This window comes from Parasteatoda tepidariorum, chromosome 8 (assembly GCF_982258835.1).
Source record: "Parasteatoda tepidariorum strain Cologne lab strain chromosome 8, Ptep-v5.0, whole genome shotgun sequence".
NCBI classification, from domain to species: domain Eukaryota; kingdom Metazoa; phylum Arthropoda; class Arachnida; order Araneae; family Theridiidae; genus Parasteatoda; species Parasteatoda tepidariorum.
Window position 1 is genome coordinate 40,655,507 of NC_141762.1, and position 22,807 is coordinate 40,678,313.

The following is a 22,807-nucleotide window of genomic DNA, read 5'->3' on the forward strand; positions in this document are numbered from 1 at the left end:
ATCGCCATTGTTGAAACCATTTTCTTTTGCTTGGGTGAACTTTTATTAGTTTGGACAAAGCAAAGTTAATAAAAAGTAAAATTTCAAGGAATGGTATCTTTTAATACGTGGTGTGATCGAAATTTTTTTTCTTCAGGGAGCATAATATTTTATCAACAATAATTTAGCATAATATTCAAAAAGGAAGCATAATATTTTATCAAGAATAATATAACATAATATTCAAAAAGGAAGCATAATATTTTATCAACAATAATATAACATAATATTCAAAAAGGAAGCATAATAATTTAATAACGGTTTTGGAAATAACGGTTATAATTCTGATTTTTTTCCCTCTTTGGTCATCTATGAATTCTGTATTTCATATGGTTCAAGTAACATGAATTTGCACTACATTAAACGATTAGCCAAAGTAAAGAATAAGACATCATATATTTTAACAATAGAAAGTATTAAAACATATATTTTCGGGGCTGTTAAGAATAGTTGAAATGTGAATAAATATTAATTTGATTGTTCTGGTTAATTTAAATTTCATATTGGGCATACCGCTAGTATGATTATTATAAATATCGCAGAGATAAATTGAAACATGATTTTATTACATTTTAGATCCTATTTTTTATGAATATTTGCTTATGATACAACCATATGCATTACAAAAACGTTTAAAATAGCCCATATTTCTTATTTTTAAGATTCAGATTCAAAAAGGGGTAAGGTTTTTAAACTGGTATAAATATCAGAGTAACTGATCAATCTATCCCTCATTTTTGATTTTTGATTGCATTTTATGTCCGTAATTGTTGATAAGTAACCGTTGGCATAGCAAAAAAAAGTTGCATTCAGGCTATAACTATGTAATGTAGTAGCATGTTTTACGTCTAATGGGATGTTAAGTCAATTCAGAAAGTGAGAGCACGTCTTACTTGGAAAATATGGTACAAAAGAGCAAGGACCAAAAGAAAGCTGAATTTTTTTTTGTTTATAGCCAAAGTGAAAAAAAATTCGCTGCGCAGAATTTTCCATCAGCTATAAGTGTTATTTTTTATTCCATCATGCGCCACAGTAATTATACTCATCGAGACACATGCACTGCTTACTTGACCACAGCAAGTAATTTTTGTTACAATCTTTGAGAGATGTTGCACTCCTTTCTGTTTGATGGATTTCTTTCTTCTGCTTAAAATTCTAGTGTGAAATCTCCAACAAGCCAGTAATTAATTTTAAGCGAGCTCTCCTAACGGAGAAAGGCACTGAAATATCTCATCCCCTCCTCGTGCTTGTTTGGTAAAATTTCTTCTTTTCACTTTACTAGATCCACATTTACTAGATCCCTGAGCAATAACTGGTTACATACACCGTAACAAATTACAGATAAAATTGCAGTAAAAATTACTGGCATTCAAGCTGCCGGTACTTTTTACCATAAGGTCTATTTTTACCGGAACATGTTTCAGAACACACAAAAAATCTAATGTGCAAAAATTTTTACAGTAATAATAACCGTAAAGTCAGTGAATCACTCTAATTAAATAAATGTTACCGTAAAAATAACGGTATAACATTTTACGGAGAAAATTGATTTTACGTATGATGCACTTAAAATGCAGATATATTAAACAGTAATTTGGGATGAATTTTTTTTACAATGCAGGGATTGCGCAGTTATGATGCAATTTACCAAAAGAAAGAAAATAGTATTATCGAAGCATTTGAAAATTTTGATTTGAGATGATCCTTCTTGACATCTTATGATAGCTTGATGCAGTGATTCTCAACCACTGTGCCACGGCACTTTTGCGTGCCGCCAAATTCTTAAAATGTGCCGCCAAATATTAGAAATGATGCAATTAAAATTATAATGCTTTTTTTTATTAGGAGTAAAGTTTAAATTAAAGAAACGTGAATAGATATATGTAATATTATATATATAATATTATATATATATTTTTTATAATTTTTCCACCCTTTAACCACGTGAACATCTTTGTCAGCGATTGTCTTGTCTCTGAAAATCTTAAAATAAGTTAAAATAAGATGGAAGTGTTTAATTTGTCTTTGACACACAATTTTAAAAAATGCTGAAATAAGTAGGAAATTTTATGACTGTTAAAATTATTAATTAACAAAGGAAAGCAAGCTAAGTATTAACTTACAAACGGAAATAAAAGTTAAGCATTAAAGTAAGCTATGCAATTAACAAACAAATTAACAAAGGATAACTAAAGAAACAAATGTATAAAAAACAAATTAGCAAAGGATAACTAACAAAAAAATAATCTAACAATTAATAATTAACAAAAAAACTAGTTAGCGAGAAATTACAAAAAATAACAGCTAATGTAAAAAAACTAACAGTTAATAACTATAGAAAACAAGCTAACAACTAGCAAAAAAATAAATAACTGTTACTAACTAATAAAAAATTAGTCGTTAAAGAAATAATTAATCCCTTAATAAACGTGCCTTTGTAGTACATATTATTTTATTTCATATTCAAAATAATTATCACAAACTATTTAACACAGTGTTTAATGGGTAAGTAAACAACTTTTAATCTAATTTTTTTTATTGTGTGTCGTCAAATTTTGAAATCGTTAAAAGTGTGCCGCAACAAAACCGTTCCATATCTGGTTTTTGGTAAACCGTCGCCATATAAATGGAAAAAGACTGGTTGAAATATCATATATTTTGGATTTATTAAGCAAAATTATGGTTTTATTTCACCAGAAATGTCATTACCGTAAAAAATGGTAATTATTTTCAGAATATTTTTCCCCGTGTTATCCTCTTGTATTTACTAAATACTATAAAAACTCTATGGATGTTTTAATAGACAGTTTTTTATATTCTGCCTCTTGAAAACATATACAAATGTTAGCTATTCAAAAATTAAGATATTTTATAGTGAAAAAAAAACATGTTATTTCAACTATTAATCCACATTCAAGCTATGCTATGTTAAACATCCATTACCTGTTTCTAAACATATTACAAACAAAGAAAAATAAATAAAATTAAAACGCAGAATATAACAAAGAGCTTCTGAATTAACAAGCTGAAAATGAGATCGAATTACGAAGGTTTTGTTATTCTTTCCTGTTTAGCAAACATTAATCAGTGGGTGTTATTTTTTTCTATAATAAGTAAATATACTTTGCTACCCTAAAAATTGGTTGTACAAACCATTATATAACAAGGCTTATTTAATTAATCTTTCTTCTTTGCAAAATAAAATTAGATATAGCTTTCGCAATATGTTATTATTGGTAATTAGTTGCGTTAGAAACGAAAAGCAGTATTAAGAGAGCCATAACGTAATGTTGTTGAATATATAGCCTCGTTTTTAATTGAATTACGTACACCTTGAAAAGATGTTCTTAATTACCCATAACACAACTCTAAATAATTTGTTTAAGATTATATTCAAAGTTTGAGTTTTAATAGTCTTTATTAGTTAGTTAAGGGAAGAAACGTTAATTAAAAATGTTAGGGTGCAGAGCAGTTTTCATAAATTGAAGAAAGGTTGCCGAGAGTTTATATTTTGTCTAGAAGTAATTTGAATTATTAATTAATTCTGAAGAAAGATAACTATTTCAATTGTTTGCTTATGAGAAATTAACAAATATTTCATTATCGGAAAATTTATCATACATAAAGAAGAAAGAAACGCACCTTTCATAAAATTGTGGATTTAATTAACGCTAAAAAAATTAGTTTTTGAAAAACTTAAATGTAAATAATTTTTATTTTTTCTCATCCCTACTGTTTTTTCTCAACGTCTAATATAACTATTTTTTTACTAAGTATGTAATAAAGATTTCGAAAATTTGCAGATATGCATTCTGAGACGAAAGTATGGTCATATCTACCAGACTATGCTAAAACTTATCGTGTGCCTGTCCTTGTGGAAGCACCAATAAGTTTGGTAAATTTTACTGAAGAGCTTTGGCAATATTTTGTTAAAGTTAACAATAAAATATGTTTTGCTAATTTATACTGAAATTTGGTAAATGGCGTAAAATTTCATAATTTCATCATGATACCTTAGAGCATGACGTAATATTCATTTATTTGGATAAATTTACATTTCAATTTTGCATTTTTTCTTAAATGCATTGAAATAAAAACTATAATTTTAGAAACCAAAATTTCCAGAAAACCGCTATCATATGAACGGAAAAATTACCAAATTAAATAGTTTAAATACCACATATTTTAGTTTTTATTACAGGTTATGGTGTTTTTACTATGCTTTTTTTAATTGAGGTTTTTTTTTTTTTACGAGAAATTTCATTTCCATACAGTGCAGTAGTTTTACATGAATTTTTTACTTACCGTATTGGATGATGATTGTAGAATACTATACCCTATAAGAACGAATACTCTTCTAATTTTGCCAATATTGAATTTGTATTTGAGGTTTAACGAGATTTTTTGAAGTTTGTCAAACTTTAATGAAGCTCCAATGAATTTGAATTTGTTCTTAAGCAATGTGTCCTTCTTAGTGATGTAGGACAATTTTCTGATAACTTTGTCTTTACAAGAAAATCTTAATAAATATCTAACTGATAATGCCTTAATTGCAAAAGCATTACATAAAATGTAAGTGTAAAATGCAATCATAAATGTAAATGCAATATCAAAATGCATATGAAATGATCATTTTCTCTACTTGCTATGCATATTTTTTTCTCAAAAATAAGCATTATAAATATTATTTGAAATACTGGTAGCGAAAAATATAACTTTTTTTTCTTTTCCTTCCAAAATTGAATCCACTTAGTGTATGTATAGTGTCCAATGTGAAGTAAGTTGAGTTTGATTTATCAGTTTTTACGCTATCAGGCTTTCAGCACCTCAACGTTAATCATTGCTAACTATAGCTTTGTGTACAGACACTGAACTCTTATTAATTAAGAATTTTAGAATTTCATTTTGTTTCTAAAATTAATTAAAACGTGTAAAATATATAGATTATTTTAAAACACATCTTATAAAATATACACCGTATATAATAAATTATAGGTATTGATATAATATAGATCTACCCTCTTTCCTTTTTTTACTTAATTATTCTACGTTTTATGTCAAGCCTTTTTTTTAACTTCTGTTTTCTTATAATTATTTGTTTCAGATAGTTTGAAAAACTATCTCACCAAGTTAAAACAGTGCACCCCGAATAAAGTGGGTAAATAAGTTAAAAACAATATTAAAATTATAACAGAACAAATGATACCTATTCATTAAATGGGGAAGTAAAAATCGCCATACAATTATTGACGCCGGTATTGTTTCATTTTTAAACTTTATTGCTTCATTAGTATTTTATTTATAGGCAATACGTGTTGTAGGCAATTGACGCCGAATATACTAAAGCAGGTACGTGATATAAGTGTTGCAGTAATAGGATATTTTTCGCCTACATTTAACTTATAAGTGCAAAAACTACTGACAGTCGTTATAACTCTTATTCACGAAGAAAAGTTTGCAAGTCGTAAGTTTATGAAGAAAAAATAGTTTTTGCTTGAATTATTTATTTTCGGAAAGAGTATACCAAAATTAAGAAAAATAAATAAAATGGTTGAATTTGTAACAAAAGTAACAAAAAAATATTCACTAACTTTTGACTCAGGTACTAATTATTTTGTATTATTCAGAATATGAATATGTATGATCAAATAATGATCAAAATAGTAAGACGAAAATGATCAAAATAGTAAGAAAAATATGATCGAAACAGTAGGAAGAAAAATCATTTCGTTCATTCATCGAAAACTTTCTTTTGACTACAGTAAGAAGAAAAATTTTTCAGAAACTAACAGAATGCGATTAAATTTACCATCTTTTTTACTTTATAGAAACAATGGCAAATATAAAAATATTCATTCAGTAAAAATTAATAAACTTATGCTCGGTAATTTTCACCAAATCGCTTTAATAAGGATTTTGGTAAAACTTACAATAAAAACTGGTTTTGTTAGTATATGATGAAATTTGGTAAGTATGGTAAAATTTTATATTTTTATGATTATACATGACATAAAAACCATTTATTCGGAATAAATGAGCTTGACATAAAAACCATTTATTCGGTTGAATTTACATTCCATTTTCGTATTCCTTACTAAATGTAGGATAATAAGAACTATAATTTTGAAAACTGGAATTCCTAGTAAACCGTTACATTATCAACGGAAAAATTACCAAATAAATGTCTACATATAGACTGAATATTTTGTTTTTCGTTACCAGAATTATGTTTCTTTTACTAGGAATATCCCTTCATAAAGTATGATAATTTTATCAGATTTTTTTTTACCCGTTTAAGAATCCAAAAATCTTTCACTAAAGAATATTTTTTTAATATAGTCAAAGTTTAAATTCATTAAATCGGAACAAAACTTTATTTTTAAACTAAATGTACTTTACTTCTGAAAATATTTGTCTGGACTTAGCAGCAAATAAATTTCTGTGATATTCAAAAGTAAAATTTTACGAACTACGTTTTTTAAGTGGATTAAAAAGAAGAAACCAATTTTGTTTCTGTCTTCCAAAATAAAAGAAACAAAATGTGGGGAGAATTTTCGGTAGGTGAGAGAAGTTTACTACGAAAGTGAAAAGCGCACAGTTTTTATTTTCGTTATGAAGAAAACATAATTATTTTTCAGTTTTAGTTCACTTGAAAAAAGGTAATTTTTAAAAATTTTAATTTATATAGTTTTATTCTTAGTTTTATGTCTTGATTTTGTTAAATAAGAAAATAGTTAATTTTCGATTTAAGGTGCATCTTTCTTTTATTATTTAGGAAATAATAGTAACTTTATGTTCAGACATCCAATTAAAATTGATGTATTCTAGCTACTAAGAAAGCGAAATAGATATTGCTATCAAAATTTTAATTGGTGACAATTTCTATTTCGCTTTGGAAAAGTTCTTACTGTTTTGGTTTGGAAACGTGTAAGACTTACCTTATAATCTAGTACTGCCCTCCTGTTAAAATTTAAACATTCTAGCCTTTTGGAAATTGGTCAAAATGTCAATTAGTGATAGCATCCCATTCGAAATAATGCAGCCATAAATTTTGCTTTTAAGGGTCTGATAATGATTAAAACATATTCTATCGTCAAGTACAAATTTGGATTTACAATTTGAATCCTGTGGCTATTCAAGAAATGGTCAGAAATTTTATCGACAATTAATTCTATAAGTAGCGTTTGGGAAACCGTTGAAACTCTTATTGTCATCCGACGCAGAATTTTGACACATGATCACTTTACTTAGACAAAATTTCTATCAATGATAATTTCTCTCAGATGATAGTATTAAATATTATTTATCAATATGTAGCTTCAGTTGAAAAGTTTATTCTATTAGTTAGGTTTATTTTGATCCAAATTTTTATTAGTGACAATATCGCCATAAACTTATCTAAGATTGGTTCAGGGAATTGTTAAAATTTTTATCATCATTTATAACAGAGCTTCTTTTAAACTTCGAGTTTTTTAGCTAGTAAGTGAGAGATCGAGTCATTAACTGAAAGATTTGATTGTCACAAACACGAAAGTAAGTGAATCCACACTTAGTAAAATTTATTAAACTTTTGAAAGAAAATCATTGGATTCGGTTAAAATTTTTAATTTATGCAATTTCTTATAAGCCCGAGAAATTAAGCTTTATATATGAAAAAGCAATTGATAACTTTATCATTAGATTACCATATATTCATGATCACAATTGCCTTTTGATCATATTAACATCATTTTTCAACTTTACTTAGAGTGATTTGCCCAATGATGTACAAAACGTAACTGTTAAAAACTCGTAATAGTTATAAAACTATAACACACCAATCGGTACACGAAGAAAACAAATTCTGGAAAAATTATTATGCTGTACGTTAATGACATTTATGGAAAGAGAACATATAATTATTGTAATAGAAACCAAAATATAGGGTATTTAAACCAATTATATAGCAATTCTTCGGTTAAATAATTTCGGTCAGTTATAGTTATCATAATATAACTATCACATTTTTCCATATTAACTGAAATTTATCACATATTAAAAATGATATTTAATTGCTAATTTTACAAAAACCATTACCAAATAGTTTCGATATAAATTACTGAGCATTTTGGTGTTCCAATGGAAGTAGAAACAAAATAAATTTCACATTATTCCGGTCATTTAGATCATATTTTTTTCTCAGTTTTTTAAGGTGTTAATTCGTATTGCAACAGAACCTTCAAAGAAGAAACTTATAAATTTAAACTACCGGGGGGGGGGGCACTTTTTTCCCACACCAATAACTCAATCAAATGCAAGAGGATCTCTCACGAATTCATAAGTCCAGAACTATTTTTAAAGCACTATAAATGCATTTTAATTGATCAAATTGATTATTCAAGTATTTTTAAGCTCATTTAGATATAATTTTGAGTATTTAATTGCCTCTTAAATTATAAAGACATTAAGAAAAGGGAAATCTTAAATTTACTCACTTTCTCTGTACTGTAAGACGTTAGGATGTTTTTCATATATCACAACACATCTGAAACACTTTTCCTTCCTGAAATATAATAAATTTGCAAGATTAGTAACAAGTAGTATTCACTATTACTTCAAAGTTGAAAACTTTAATTTATATTTTTAAAAGAAGAAAAATCATTATTAAAACATATGTTTAGCATGAAGTTAGTAGGAAATCGTCAAATTACTAATTATGATTAAAGTAATATCGTTATATATATATATATATATATATATATATATATATATATATATATATATATATATATATATATATATATATATATATATATATATATATATATATATATATATATATATATATATATATATATATATATATATATATCTTAATTCAGATAATAAACTTCCAAATTATATAAATGTTCCTTTAAATCAATAATTATTTACATTTATAATGCAATGGGGTTCATTTAAAATATTTAGGGTACATTTAAAATTTGAGGCTTATTAGACGTCCGACAAAAAATATTCGTTATTATTAAATTAAACAGCCTATTGCTTAGATGTTCATGACTTCCAAACTTAAATACTATTAAGAGTTATTATCCGTAATATTATGAATATGTATTAAATGATTTATTTTTAATACATTTTTAACAAAGAATAGGGGAGAGTGGGGTCAATTGTAACAGGGTACGATTGTAACAGAGCAAATATTTCGAGTGTCGGGTTCTAGATTCGGTTCCTACGTGGCGCACAAGGTGTATTTAATAAATCTACATGTACACCTCTGCTGGCAACCATTTTTATGTACTTTTGAAAGAGTTATATCACAAAAGATATTTTCACGCTACGTAAGTACTTTTTTTGGTGTTAGAATATTATATTGTAACATAGTAATTTTGTTTAAACAAATAAAAATTATTAACCGAATATGTAAGTGGACACCTTAATTAACATTTTAAGAAAAAAAAGATTAGTTTTGTTAATTAACAAGCATTGTTTTTAACAAATGAAGCTGAAATGGCGACCTGGGGACGATTGTAACAATAAGTAAAGGGACGACTGTAACAGCTGAAAATAAATAATCTTATGTTTACAAACCATTACTTAACTCTTTAAGAACCACCAATAGTTTCCTATATCATTTATATTATGTTGCATGTGCATTATTTCATTTGTCACCTTTCACAGCATAAATTAAAATTTTTAACCCCTTAAAGTTAAAAGTTTAACCCTTTAGGTCTCTGCTCATTATTATTTTTACTCCTAAAATATCATTACTATTTTGATCAATAAAAAAATATATCACAACTATGATAATATGTATAATTAACTATGTTTTAGTTGAATTTATGAACTGTTACAATTGACCCCGTAAGTGGGGACAATTGTAACAAGTGCGCGACTGTCAAAAATTGTTAATCACTAAAATAATAACATTTAAAATAAGGTATTTATTTTTTTTCTAGTAGAGGATAGTCTACTTTACTCGTATGTCAATTAATACTAATAATATATTGGATTTTTTGTTAGTTAAAAATAGTTAAGCAAAAAATGTTACAATTGTCCCCACTCTCCCCTACTAGAGAGTTTTTAACAAAGAGTTTTAACTAGAAAATTGACAGTCTAAAACGATAAAATAAAATTTATTTTTTATATTTTACTAATTTTAATTATGTAAAACAACTTTATAACACTTATGCATTGTTAAAAAAACTTATTCCGTAATTAATCTCGAAGATATCATTGATTTCTTTTACACTGTGTAACACATTAACTGTTTAGTGTTTTCAAAGAGACGCAACCGGATGCCAGATCCGTTACCAAAGATATACTTTTTAAAACTATTCAGCAGATAATATTATCACTTTTTAATATTCCTTTATGATTCCGTATGTAGGAATAATCATTTTAAAGAGTATTATTGAGATTAAAGATTACTTTAGAAAATTTTTGCTTCTTTCAAAATGTTTCCCGATCAGTTAAAAACTATTTACAATTAATAGGCGAGGCCTTAATAACTGACTGTCTTACACAAAGTAAGTCTGTAAACCATATTTGAGCCGTGATGTTTTGCAAAAGTTTACACGTCGTAGTAAATAACAATCAATTATGGAAAATCGTCCAGTTTATCACGCGTCAAATCGGTTCCCTATGTATTATACATATTAATAGATTTAATTCTAAATTCAAAAGCAAATCCCCCAGGTCTAAATTCTTATTCAATCTTGAGACCTACTATTCAAATGCGTGCAAGGCATACCTAAGAATCAATAGTAATCCCTAGCAATTATTTATCTTTAAAATTATTCAGTTTCAAAAATACCTCTAATTTGAAAATCACCATTTATCCAAAAATCAATTTTTAACTATGCAAACAATGCCTAACATACTAAAGTAAATAAGTTTGTTTTTCCTATGCTATTTACACGGAAGTAAGTAGATTAGTTTATTGACAAATGCTAAAATAAAGAGAAAAAAACAATTTTGAAAAAAAAATCTAGACAGGATGCATAAACGCGTTTAAAATAATCCTAATGTATTCAAAATGACAAAAAGAATTTTCTTTTTTTGCAAGCAAATATACAAATGTATTTTACTTTATTTTATCTCGTTCGTTTTATATCGTAATATATGAAAAGTTATTTTGTAACAAAAAACTTCACTTGATTGAAAAAAGCTTTATTTATTTCAATCAAATGTTAAAACAATTTATTAACACTATTCCAATTAAATACAGGTGATATTAGAAATTTAGGAAAATAATTTGCAACCACTTTGCAATGTATATGAAGTATTTTAAATAAGTCATGATGTATCATAAAACATCAGGTCATTCAAAAGTTTATTTTTGTTATAAAATTCTTTTTTCATTCAAACAATTTATTAAATCAGAGTTTTAAATAAGTCATGATGTATCATAAAACATCTGGTCATTCAAACGTTTATTTTGTCTTAAAGAAAAAATTTCTGTCACAGAAGTTAAATCAGAGTTTTAAGGAAGTCATAATGTATCATGACATCCGGTCATTCAAAAGTTTATTTTTGTTTTAAAATTCCTTTTTCCTTAAAAAAATTATTAAATCAGAATTTATACTAAAATCAATAGTTATAAAAGGACAATTAATATCAGGCTATTTTCTTATGTGTTCTATGTTTGCATTGAATAAACTTGCACAGAAATACGAAAAATAGTAGAATGAAATTACATGATTATGCCGCCTTTTCATCAGTTCTTATTTTTCATACTGTTAATTGTTACACACAAACATACATTTTACATTTATTTCAGTACTTATATACATTGCATTGATTGTGAAGCATTCATTTTTTTTAAAATTAACTTTGGAAATAAATGCACGCCAAGATAATAACTATCACTCATGAATAAATACCATTAAATTCTTAATATATGTTGCAAATTAGCATAAAGCTTATATTGATTTAATGTCGTATGGGATTTTATGAAGACTGAAACACCAGCTACACCAGCTTTCTTTGAAAAAGTTTTACTTATTTCATTACCAAGTAATACCTTATTTCAAATACCTTATTTTATGTTCATGATAAGATCTTTCTAATTCTAAACTCACATCAAAGAAGCCAAAATATTTCAAAATACAGTCTAATTCCGTTATAAGCATTTCATTTTTTTTTCATTCGCTTACAGAGTCTATTGAAATATTTAAGCTCATAATAAATTATTTTAATCATAAGTAAGTTTCATTAAATTCTTATTATCTGTTGAAATAGCTTCTATCCAAAGCTATTTTTACTTCAAAGCCTAAACATATTTAAGTCAAAACAATAGCTAATTACCTACAACATCCGAATATTTTCATTCAAATTTTTATGTAATGTATTATCAAGTAATACCTAATGAGTCCTTTTGAATTCCAAACTAGCATCAAAAGAAACCAAAATATTACAATCTAAGAGAAAAGGAGAAACCGTTCTTTTTCAAGGAAAAGAAGCCAGAAGTAATATCGTACCCAGACGTGAAAAAAAAGGTTTAATAAAAGAAACTTTTCACCAAGACCTATTTCATAAAAAAATATATATATTTTGAAGAGAAAAAAAATGTGTCTTTCATAATCTGTTAAAATGGAACAGAGAAGATGAGGCAAAAGTTTCAAAGAAATAAATGAAAATTCTAAAAGGAGTTTGCTTTCTGTTGCCAAAACGCCTTCAAGTAAAGTCAGAAACAAAGTTGAAAAGAAAAGGTAAGTGGCTTTACAGTAGCTCTAAAATAGAGTCTGTTTCTACGAATCTCAAGGGATGATAAGACATTTAAGACTTTTCCCTCAGAGGTTCGAACTCAAAGTTAGCTGAAAATTTTCGTTCACCACAGGAAAAAATGGGACTATTCTTCAGGGACTTAAAACATTCTTAAGATTATTTTGATTCTATTCCTTAGTTTCTGTAGTTTTTTTTCTTATTTTCTGAATGATCCTGCTAAAAATTGATAGGACTTATCAGGCCTCAAAATTTCAGTTTATGAGGAAAAACTATATGACAGTACAGTTTGCAAGTAAAACAAACACCCTGAATGTAATGATCAGCAGGTTTTCACACACTAGCATCTTAAAGGATAGAGAACCTAACCTTACATGTAATATTGAAATAGTGCAGACAAAAATCAAATCATACACAAAAAACACTCCTTCTTAAAATAAATTCTTAAGATAAATAAATATATCGTATTTTTTATAGATTCGGAAGTTTGGTCTCCAAAATGTTGGGGTAGTTGTAATTTGTAAAATATAAATTATCACTCATTATAAAAATAAATGAAGAAAAATAATATAGTATCAGTATATAAAAACACGCCACTGTCTATTGAAAAAGTTTCTACTATTCTTGGCACACTGAAAAATAAATATTGCCGTGATAAAATTTGTAGTGTTTCGGGCTTTATAGAAATAGCAAAATATTCGGTAATTGTTACCGAAGCGCTTTAGTAGTGATTTTGGTAAAATTAGCAATAAATATGATTGGCTTTATAATATGGGATAAAGCTTGATAAAATCTGTAAAATATGGTAACTTTATCATAATACTTTAGAGGATGGCATAACAATAACTTATTCGGTTAAATTTACTTTTCAGTTTTCTATTTTTTTTACTATTTATGCGATAATAGAAACTATAATTTTTGAAAATCAGAATTTCCGGTAAACCGTTGACACATGGACAAACAATTTATCAAATGTATTTTTTAAATACCCAATATTTTGGTTTCACTAACCAAAAATATATGTTTTTCCCGAGAAATGTTTTTACCTTACAGTACAGAAATTTTATCTTTCTTTTTATTTTATTAAATTTCTGAGTTTATATCTCGACTGTTTTGCTCTGCTTTTTACTTGTTAATTAGTTTAGAAATCGTTAACTAATTTTTTTCAAATAATTTAAAATCATATAAGGAGAACGATGAGCATTAAAATAAAATTAATTTAATTCACAGTCTTCAAATTAGTATTTTCTCTCACAACTATCTCATCAAATTGAACTTAATACTACAATAACTAATTAAATGAAGTAAAAGTTTTATCTCAAGTTCAATGCAACCATGTCTTCAAACTTTTAATTTAAAGGAGCTCACATCTTTAATTCACCATTGCCCTTCATTTCAAGCCATGTCAAATAATTTAATACGCCGCTGTAACTCTTTCCCAAACTTTTTTATTGTTTTTCGTCGGACTTTGTGTTAACACTGTGTGATTAAATGTTTGCTCAAAGTATGAGAAAATAAAACCTGCACGCTAGTACAGAACTTCCTGAAAAATTCTAATAAATCTTTTGTTTGTCTGTTCTGTTAACCTAAGTTACCAGGACGGAAGTATTTTAAAAGTAATTAACGTTAAAGCTTATTAAGTTAAAACACCTCGGCGTATTTTTCTTCCTTGAGCTTGTCAAGTACCAGGGTACAGAGTTTCAATTAGTGAAATTTTAATACGTGCCAAAGTAATTTAAAAATAAACAATTAAAAAGTTTATTTGACTTTTAATAGACTTCGTTATTTGGGTAATGTAAGTTTGCTCAGAGTTATTAACCTTTATAAGGTTGATTAAAAATTGATACACGAACATCACTAACTTCTAAAATAAAATGACGTTATAAGCTATCTATGTATTCAATATTTATGTTATTTCATAATTTTAAAACATGACAACGTATCTATTGAAAAAGTAAATAATAAATGATTAGCTAAAAATGAATTTTAACTTCAAATTTCACCCTGGATACGTGGGTACACTCTTAAAAAAATTGCGAATTAAATTACGGAAAAAGTAATAGTGCTGATACTATTTAACGTAAAATCCATTTTTCCTAAACATATTACGGAACAAAAATTCTGATCCACCGTAAATTTTACAGTATAATAATGTTTATAGAATCACTAAATCACTCTGATTAAGTAAATATTACTGTAAAAACTACGGTTGAATTTTTTACGTTAAAAACGGATTTTATGGTAAAATGGATCCAAAATACCGGTACCTTATACCGGAATTTTTACAGTGTATATTGTTCGCTTGTGAAACTGTAAAGGGCATGAACGATAAGATGTGAAAACGATTTTAAAGTTTAAAAAGTATTGATATACATTGTTTAAAAATGATAGAAAAAAACTTTTTTAAAAATCATTTTAAGTCAATCAGTTATGAACATGTCTTCTAAATAATGTGGAGCAGAAATGTAAAAACCAGTTTAAAATTTTTAAAATGTTTATTTTTGTAAATTCAAAAACCGAAGTTCAATTATTTTCGGAGATTATTAAAACTGAAATAAATTAGGGATTTCAAATCCATTGTACCGTGGCAAAAAATAACATAGACATTGCTCTTCTTTATAATAACAAGTTTTTAAGATTTAAATAACATTATTACTGCTTACCTCCAAACAACGAAAAATAAAGATTTTTTCTGAAATACTTCGTGGACAAATGTCTTACGTGTTTATCGTTTTTTTTTAATAAAACCCTATTATTTTAATAGTCTAAAAAATTGAGGACATAAGTCAAGTCTTAAATGAAATACATGATTTGATAAATAATATAAATGTTTTGATAAACAGTTAAAAATAGAGCTGCTCGTAATTCATTGTGTTAATTCTTATAATAAGACTTTATTTTTTCAACTGTCAGGCTGAAGTTGAAGATAGGAGGCAGATCTTTCATACTTTTTGTGTTTTTAGGAGATAAATGAATTAAATAAATAAATTTTTGGTGTGTTTTTCATTACATTTACAAACCTGTACACTCTGAGAAAGAAAATTGACATAGTTTGTCTCTCTTTTATAAATTTGTTTTTCCTCTACACTCTTGAAAGGCATTTAAAAAAAGATGATGAATATAAGATCTTACTAAACAAAATCTTAATAAAACCTTTATATAAACTGTTAGTCTTGCTCCTTGACCGCAAAAAATCCTCCTTCCTTCTATTTTATTCTAATTCTTTAACCTCACAAGATTAATTCGAATGCTTACTGATATCATTACAAATCTTTTTAAAAACTGCTAATTCAAGAAACAACTTTACTTCCTCTTACTCTAACAATTCATTCATAAAACCTGTAGATCCGAGAAAGAAAATAAAAACTTTCTATTTTCTAACTCCCTTATGAAAATAGTTACCCCACACATATATATAGATATTTATATATTATATATTATACTATATATTATATATATTTATATATATATATATAACAGCTTGTATGAATTGACGATTTTTTTTTTTGCTGACTAACACCTTAAAAAAACCTTCATCTTGTTACAAGCCTGCAGTAAATATTACTTCCCCTCAAAATTTCTTACGTCTAAAAATCGAAACCAAAACGTACTGACGATTATATTAATAAAACCAATTTATTTTTAAAACCTGCATATTGTTTTTACCTATAACTTTCGGCTATTACTTTATATTACTTTACATATGGTATAAGTATAACTTTAGGCCTTACCTTTAACCTTTAAAAAGACCATTATTGTAAAAATTTTGTGCTGTTTTATTATTATTGTGTGGTATCTCTTAAATAGATACCGATCATAGTCGCTCATCTTTAGGTTTGTGGGGTTGTTCCTGAACAAAAACTTTTTCATCGAAGAAGCCAAACTCAAACATCTCAGCAGAAATTCTGGTCCTTCTCTTAAACTTCTTAAATTTTATAACCAAAAATATTACATGATTTTTGTAACATTAGCGGCTTTACTTATTAGGTTAATATTTAATGATTCTAACTAACATTTAATGCTATAAATTACTGGATACTAGATTTTTTGTCAAGCGCACGTTATGATACTAATGTTGCATGTGTACTTATTGGACATTTATAAAAATGAGTAGCTTAACCTAGTTCCGCCCCGTAGAGGGGCATCCGGGGAGATACTGACGACACAAAGTTCGAACTCGTACCATATTTATAAAGGAAATATGGTAATTGTTTGATGATGTTCAAAAAGTTTATGTATTTACTATTGACTGAAGAAAATATTTGTATTTTATTACAAAGTGGAATTTAAATACATTGCACTAGTTAAAACCGACGAAATGATGCAAATCAACAACTACAATGTAAAACATTTTGGAGTATAGTTGCCCCTATTATCAGGATTGAGGTAAATTAAAATTGTGAGCAGTGCATACATTTATACTTTTAACTTACTTTTTTACTGTTATGTATATTTTGTTTATCCTTTTTCGTTAACATATTTACTGATTACAGTTATTTTTTCAAGCGTTAGAATCAATTTAATGGATTTATTAAAAAAACGTTTTGTTAAAAAATAAGCACGTTTTTTGCTATATATTCGTGCTAGTTCTTTCAAACATTTCTTATTTTTATTCCACTTTTACGTAATTTTGTGCACCATAACCACTGTTCTCTACTTAATGTATTTGGTTTATCTCAACAACAAAGAATGCGCACCAATTGTTTGTACACCAATTGTTTTTACAATGTAGTGTAAAGTAATAAAAAAAAATGAAAAAAAATTATTGATACATTCTACGACTAATTTTTTGAATTGACACCCTTTATAGGTAAGTTTAAGTGTATATATTTAAAACACAATTTCTTACATTTTCCATACATCTAAAATACCTCAAAAGCGGTTGACAACAATTCGAAGTAATAATTCACTGTACATAAACGGAAACAGTGTAAGAAATAAAATTTTAATATAAATGCGGTAAATGCAGAAAACGAACAGTGGACTATATCTGAAACAATAAACACGGCAACACAAAGCATTATTGCCGAACTTTTCTCTGATAAAGCTTCTGTCGATTATAGTGAATTGTTTATAGAAAGCTTCGTGTAAGTCATAATATTCGCTTTTCCCTGAAAGGGCCTTAATGTTGAGACAAGTATCCGGCACAAAGACAAGAGACAGCATCAAATTCCGGAATACAAAAAGAAGTTGAGGGGTGTGCGTGGGTGAGTTTTATCAGGAGGACAATGTTCGTTGAGGGAGTGTGCCGAAAGTGTAATTACAGCACGGATGTCGTGCCGTTGTCTGGGCTCAAGGGGTCGACCGGAAATTGCATCTTTATCCCGTTCTTTGATTTTCCGGGAATATATCGTAAAAAAAAGTTAATATTCTAAATATTAGCTTTTTAATGTGGTTGAGGTATTGGAAAAAATTATTTGCGGGTAAAATTACTTTGTAAGTTAATTCAGAACATTTTGCTCTTTGAGATTTGGTGTTTCAGTTTGAAGATTAAATATTTCATTTTGTTTCATAGTACCCTTAGAATAAAATGTTTCGGAATTAAAATTTTGAAAGCAGAAAAAAAATGGTTTATTTCCAAAAAGGGAATGAAAGTTTTTAATATCATCATAAATTTTAACTTGATGAAAGAAAGCTCAATTTGAAATAAGAAAACTACTAAAAGTTTTTATTTTAATCTTATCAGAATGAACCGTAGTATCTCAAGAGATAAAGCGTTCGCTTCCCAATTAAGTTTACCAGGTTCGAATCTCGGCAGTGACTTTTTCATACAAATTCCGGTCCCGGCTCACACTAATCACTGTGCTGACGTAAAAATATCCTCAATGGTAGATGGATCCTACTGCCATCGGTCTAACCATGAGAGGTTTTCAAGGTATTACTCTCCAAATTGGTTTCATCAAAAAAAGTCCTCCACATAAATTAGTTTGTCGCAACGCTTGATCCAGGTGGTCCATTCTCTTCTGTGTTTAGTTCAAAATAGCAAGGCTATAGAGTTGAACATTGATTGTCTTAAACTTATAATTTGATCGGCTGTTCAGCACCGTTTATAAAAGGGAATATTATTGAAATAATATTAGAAAAAATATTATTGCTAGCCTCATTTGTTTGAATATGTGAGTTTTATCAAAAGCATCGGACTTACTGCAACATATCAAATAACTCTACTGATTAAAGAAGATATAGCAAATTAAATGAAATATGAGTAAGCAGCATATTTTGGGAATCATTTAAATTTACATTAAAATTGCTTGAAAAAGAGGTGCACTTATCACTGTATCATCCCGGCATGCAAAGGACGTGCACTTAAAACCAGATTAAAAATTTTTGAAAAACACCTATGATTTACTTAAATCATGCACGAGTAAAGAAGCGTTTTCGAATCTGATTAAGTATATTAGAGTTCACATTTCGTTAAAAATAAATAAGATTCAGTTACTAAATAATCACGAAAATTAACAAAAGGATTGCTAAATCATCAATTCACGCGCAATTTTAGAAATTGAAGCTCGGAATGTGTTTAATATATTTTAAGTTACAGATTTTTAAGTTCAGAGCAGTTATTAGAAACAGGCTAAGAGGTTAATGTAAGTCACGTGCTTATTTTTTATGTTTAAGGTTTTATTTTCATAGTATTTTTATTTTTGGGTTTTTATCTTTATTACGATAAACAAAATTAATATCATAGTAAATCCTTTTATTTTGTCAAAATTTGAACAAATAAAATGTAAAAACAAAGCTCCAATGATTCAAAAATTCTCTTAATTTATTTACTTCATTTTATAAATATTTAAAAATAGGTTTTTTAATAATATGTATTTCTTTCAAGTTCACTTTTAAGCTTAAAAGTGATAAGCATATGATACTTTTACTATGTCTAGGCATAGTAAAAATATCATATGCTGTAAGCGCGCATATTGAAAAATGTGACAAATCATCACTTCGAAATGGTTTTATTTTTAACCAAAAAATTTTATTTCGAAATAAAATAAGTTAAACAAAGTTGAGAATTGCCTTTGAAAGTTTAACAGAAATATTAAGAATATTTGTTTCATTATTATTTAAAAACAGAAATAATACGAACATTTGTGCAATTTAAAAAATAATAATAATAATAGTTATTGAAATTTATAATGTGATAAAAACCTTGAAGATATCGTTTTTTGAAAAAATGCTTGACAACGTTATTTATTTATTTATTTGTTTATTTATTTTTGAAGATCATTAGAGATTATTAAAATGTTTACGCCTTTTCATTCTGATCTTTTAATAGAACTAAAGATTTACGCAGCTTCGAAAAGTTTTAATGTTGAAACAACTCTATGGTAAATCCTGCATTTTTTCATAATGATGCTACTCAAATCTTAGAGTATTAAAAACATTTAGTTTCCTTTAAAAACATTTTCTCTCCTGCATATTTTTCTGGGGGAATCAATCTTCGCAATAAATTAGCTACTTTTATTTGACGCGTGAGATGAGATAAATACCGTGCAAAAGTATCTTCTTTACAAGAGTAGTTACTGCGCAGAGTAAACAACAACACTTTTCCTTAGGGGAAATAATCTTCTTTCAACGCATTGGGAGGTAACGTTGGTTTGCGTTTTTCTCCTTTTTCTTTTTACCTTTCTTTTTTACATTTCCTTTTTCGTTCCTGATAAAATAGAAGGTAGAATTCAAACTTCAACTTAATTTCTTATCGTTGTTATTTATTGTGGTTTAAGTAAAACATAAATTTAGCTTAGAATTAATTCAAAAGGTCCAGCTAAAATTTATTCAAACCCGAGTGGAGAAAATGCATTATCAAAATTATTTATTGCATCAACGTTCTGTTGAATATAATAAGCTATTCTTTTAAAAATAAAGATTTTTTTAAAAGGAAGCCGTATGCAAGTACAAAATGAAACAGGAAGACAAGAAATCTTAAAATAAGACAATTTGCTTAAATAAAAATCGGTAAAATATTTATTGTTGACGAGAGCGTAGTTATACTATATGCTATTTATGTTTTCTTAAAAAAATGTCACAAATTATCCATTCATAAAGAGGACATGTGAAAATTCGATGCCTATAAATTCGATGTATCTATAACATATTATCAAAGTGTTAACATTGACACGAAACATATCTTTTCGATGTCATCTCTAATAAGTGACAGTTTTTTTTTTATATTTTGTTATACAAATATTAATGACATATAGTATATGTAAATTTTTGTAAATTAATGTTTTTTTTTCGTTTTTTACTTTTTTAAATAACTGAAAATAACGAAACAAAAAAAACTGAGCGAGCTTAAAATATTAATTGCAGTATGTAAGGCCAATTTAAAAGGAACAGTATTTCATGTGATATAGAACTTTATATTTCATTCATGGCGTATTCTGAAATTCTTGAGTAAACTTTTAGCCATTTTTGTTAACTTACCCAAATCATAAGGACCTACCGCTCCATTTGTTTTATGTTTAAGGTTTGCATTGAAAATGACTTAAAAGCATCAGTAACTAGCATAACCTAGACGCGTCTCTCATATAAAGTAATGAAAATGGCGGATAAATTTCTCTCAGTTTAAGCCATACCTTTCTTCGCCAATTTACGAAAGTCAGATGTAGAGTAGCAAGAAATGAGACAAACGTTCACGCTATCGTATCTATTTATTGTTACAGATTTGCTTAAAATATCAGAAATTAGTACATAAATTTTACAGCACAGCATTGCTAAATTTAGTCACATTAGTTTTTATGCCAGTTTCAATACAAATGACTAAAAATGGCATGACATTTTCAGAATAACATAATCTAAGAACTATTATGGAAATTTTTTCTGTCCGTTTTCCACATGCTTTCTTGTGAAAAACGGACAGACTTATGTTTTTCTTGTGTGGGGTAGGAATTTGTCTCAAAGCATTGTATCTTGTTAAGAAACCCTGCATATTTGTAATAAGATTCAGATCAAGAGAATAAGCTGGCCAATTATTTCCAGCAACTAAGAGCCTGTTTATATTTTCTTTTAGCTGCTCAAACTACTTAAAACTAACGTAAATATCGCAGCAAAAACAAATAAGGCTTTTATATTTATTATGGCAATATCTTAAATATATTTCTATACTTGACATCACAAGTCTTCATATTTATATATTTTATTTATTCATATTGTTAATTTTTTTAATAATTTGTGATTTGAAGAGAATCGAGAAACATAATTTTATTTAGTTTTTATTTTCCGAATGAAGGATTGTATTTTTACCTCACTAACTTCTTGTTTTTGCACACTTTCCCATAGTTCAGTCTCATGAAAAGTTTCAAATAGTCAAAGCAAACGACTTTTAAGAAAACTTGATCAGACTTTTAGTTCTACACTTAAAATTGGGGCCCCAGAAAAAAATAATCAAAGTATGCCAAAATAGCTCCGAAACAAATGAAATCGATTTTGAAAACCCCAAGTATTTAAAATTGATACAGAAAGTAATAATTTTTCAGAAAACTGCATAATCTTAAAAGTGATGAGGAGCGAGAAATGTGTCAGAGAGATGTTCTTTGCAGACAGGATTCTAACCAAAGACCTCCGGGTTCATAGTAGGACGCTCTTCCACATTCCATTCACTTAAAAGTTAAGATATTAAAAAAATGCAAAAAGGGAAATTAAAATTAACGATCTCTTGACTAAGCTATTCGAGCTATATTTTTCAAATTACAATCCTTTGTTCCATTGAAACTGGAAATTAGTATATTATCATATGTAATTGTGATGGCCACTATATAAACCTTCATAACTCCCCCTGGACTTGCGTGTACAAGTGTACAACTCTGGTGGTTAGAACATCCCACAGTGCGAACCCAGAGATTCTTGATTTGAATCCTACTAACAGCTGAGGAACTTTTGTTTTACACATTACTCCCTTGACATCACTTTTGAAACTATTTTTTTAACTTGAAAATGAGTACGTGCTTTTTCAATTTTGAATACATAGGATTTACAAATTTAAATATTATTTGTTTTGGAGTTATTTTGACACATATTTGCTCAATTTTGAGAAAGTATTTCTTAATGTGTAAGTAGATATATTTGA

At 27.4% G+C, this 22,807-nt stretch overlaps 1 protein-coding gene across 1 annotated transcript in view; it reads right to left on the minus strand.

Annotated features, from left to right (window-relative positions):
* The window catches only part of LOC107449819 (uncharacterized), a 156,536-nt gene that overhangs the window by 40,224 nt on the left and 93,505 nt on the right, over positions 1 to 22,807 (minus strand). The window contains exon 3 of the mRNA XM_021144720.4: positions 8,514 to 8,581. Within this exon, the coding sequence (XP_021000379.3) occupies positions 8,514 to 8,581 (68 nt within the window). The remainder of the gene's footprint in view (positions 1 to 8,513; positions 8,582 to 22,807) is intronic.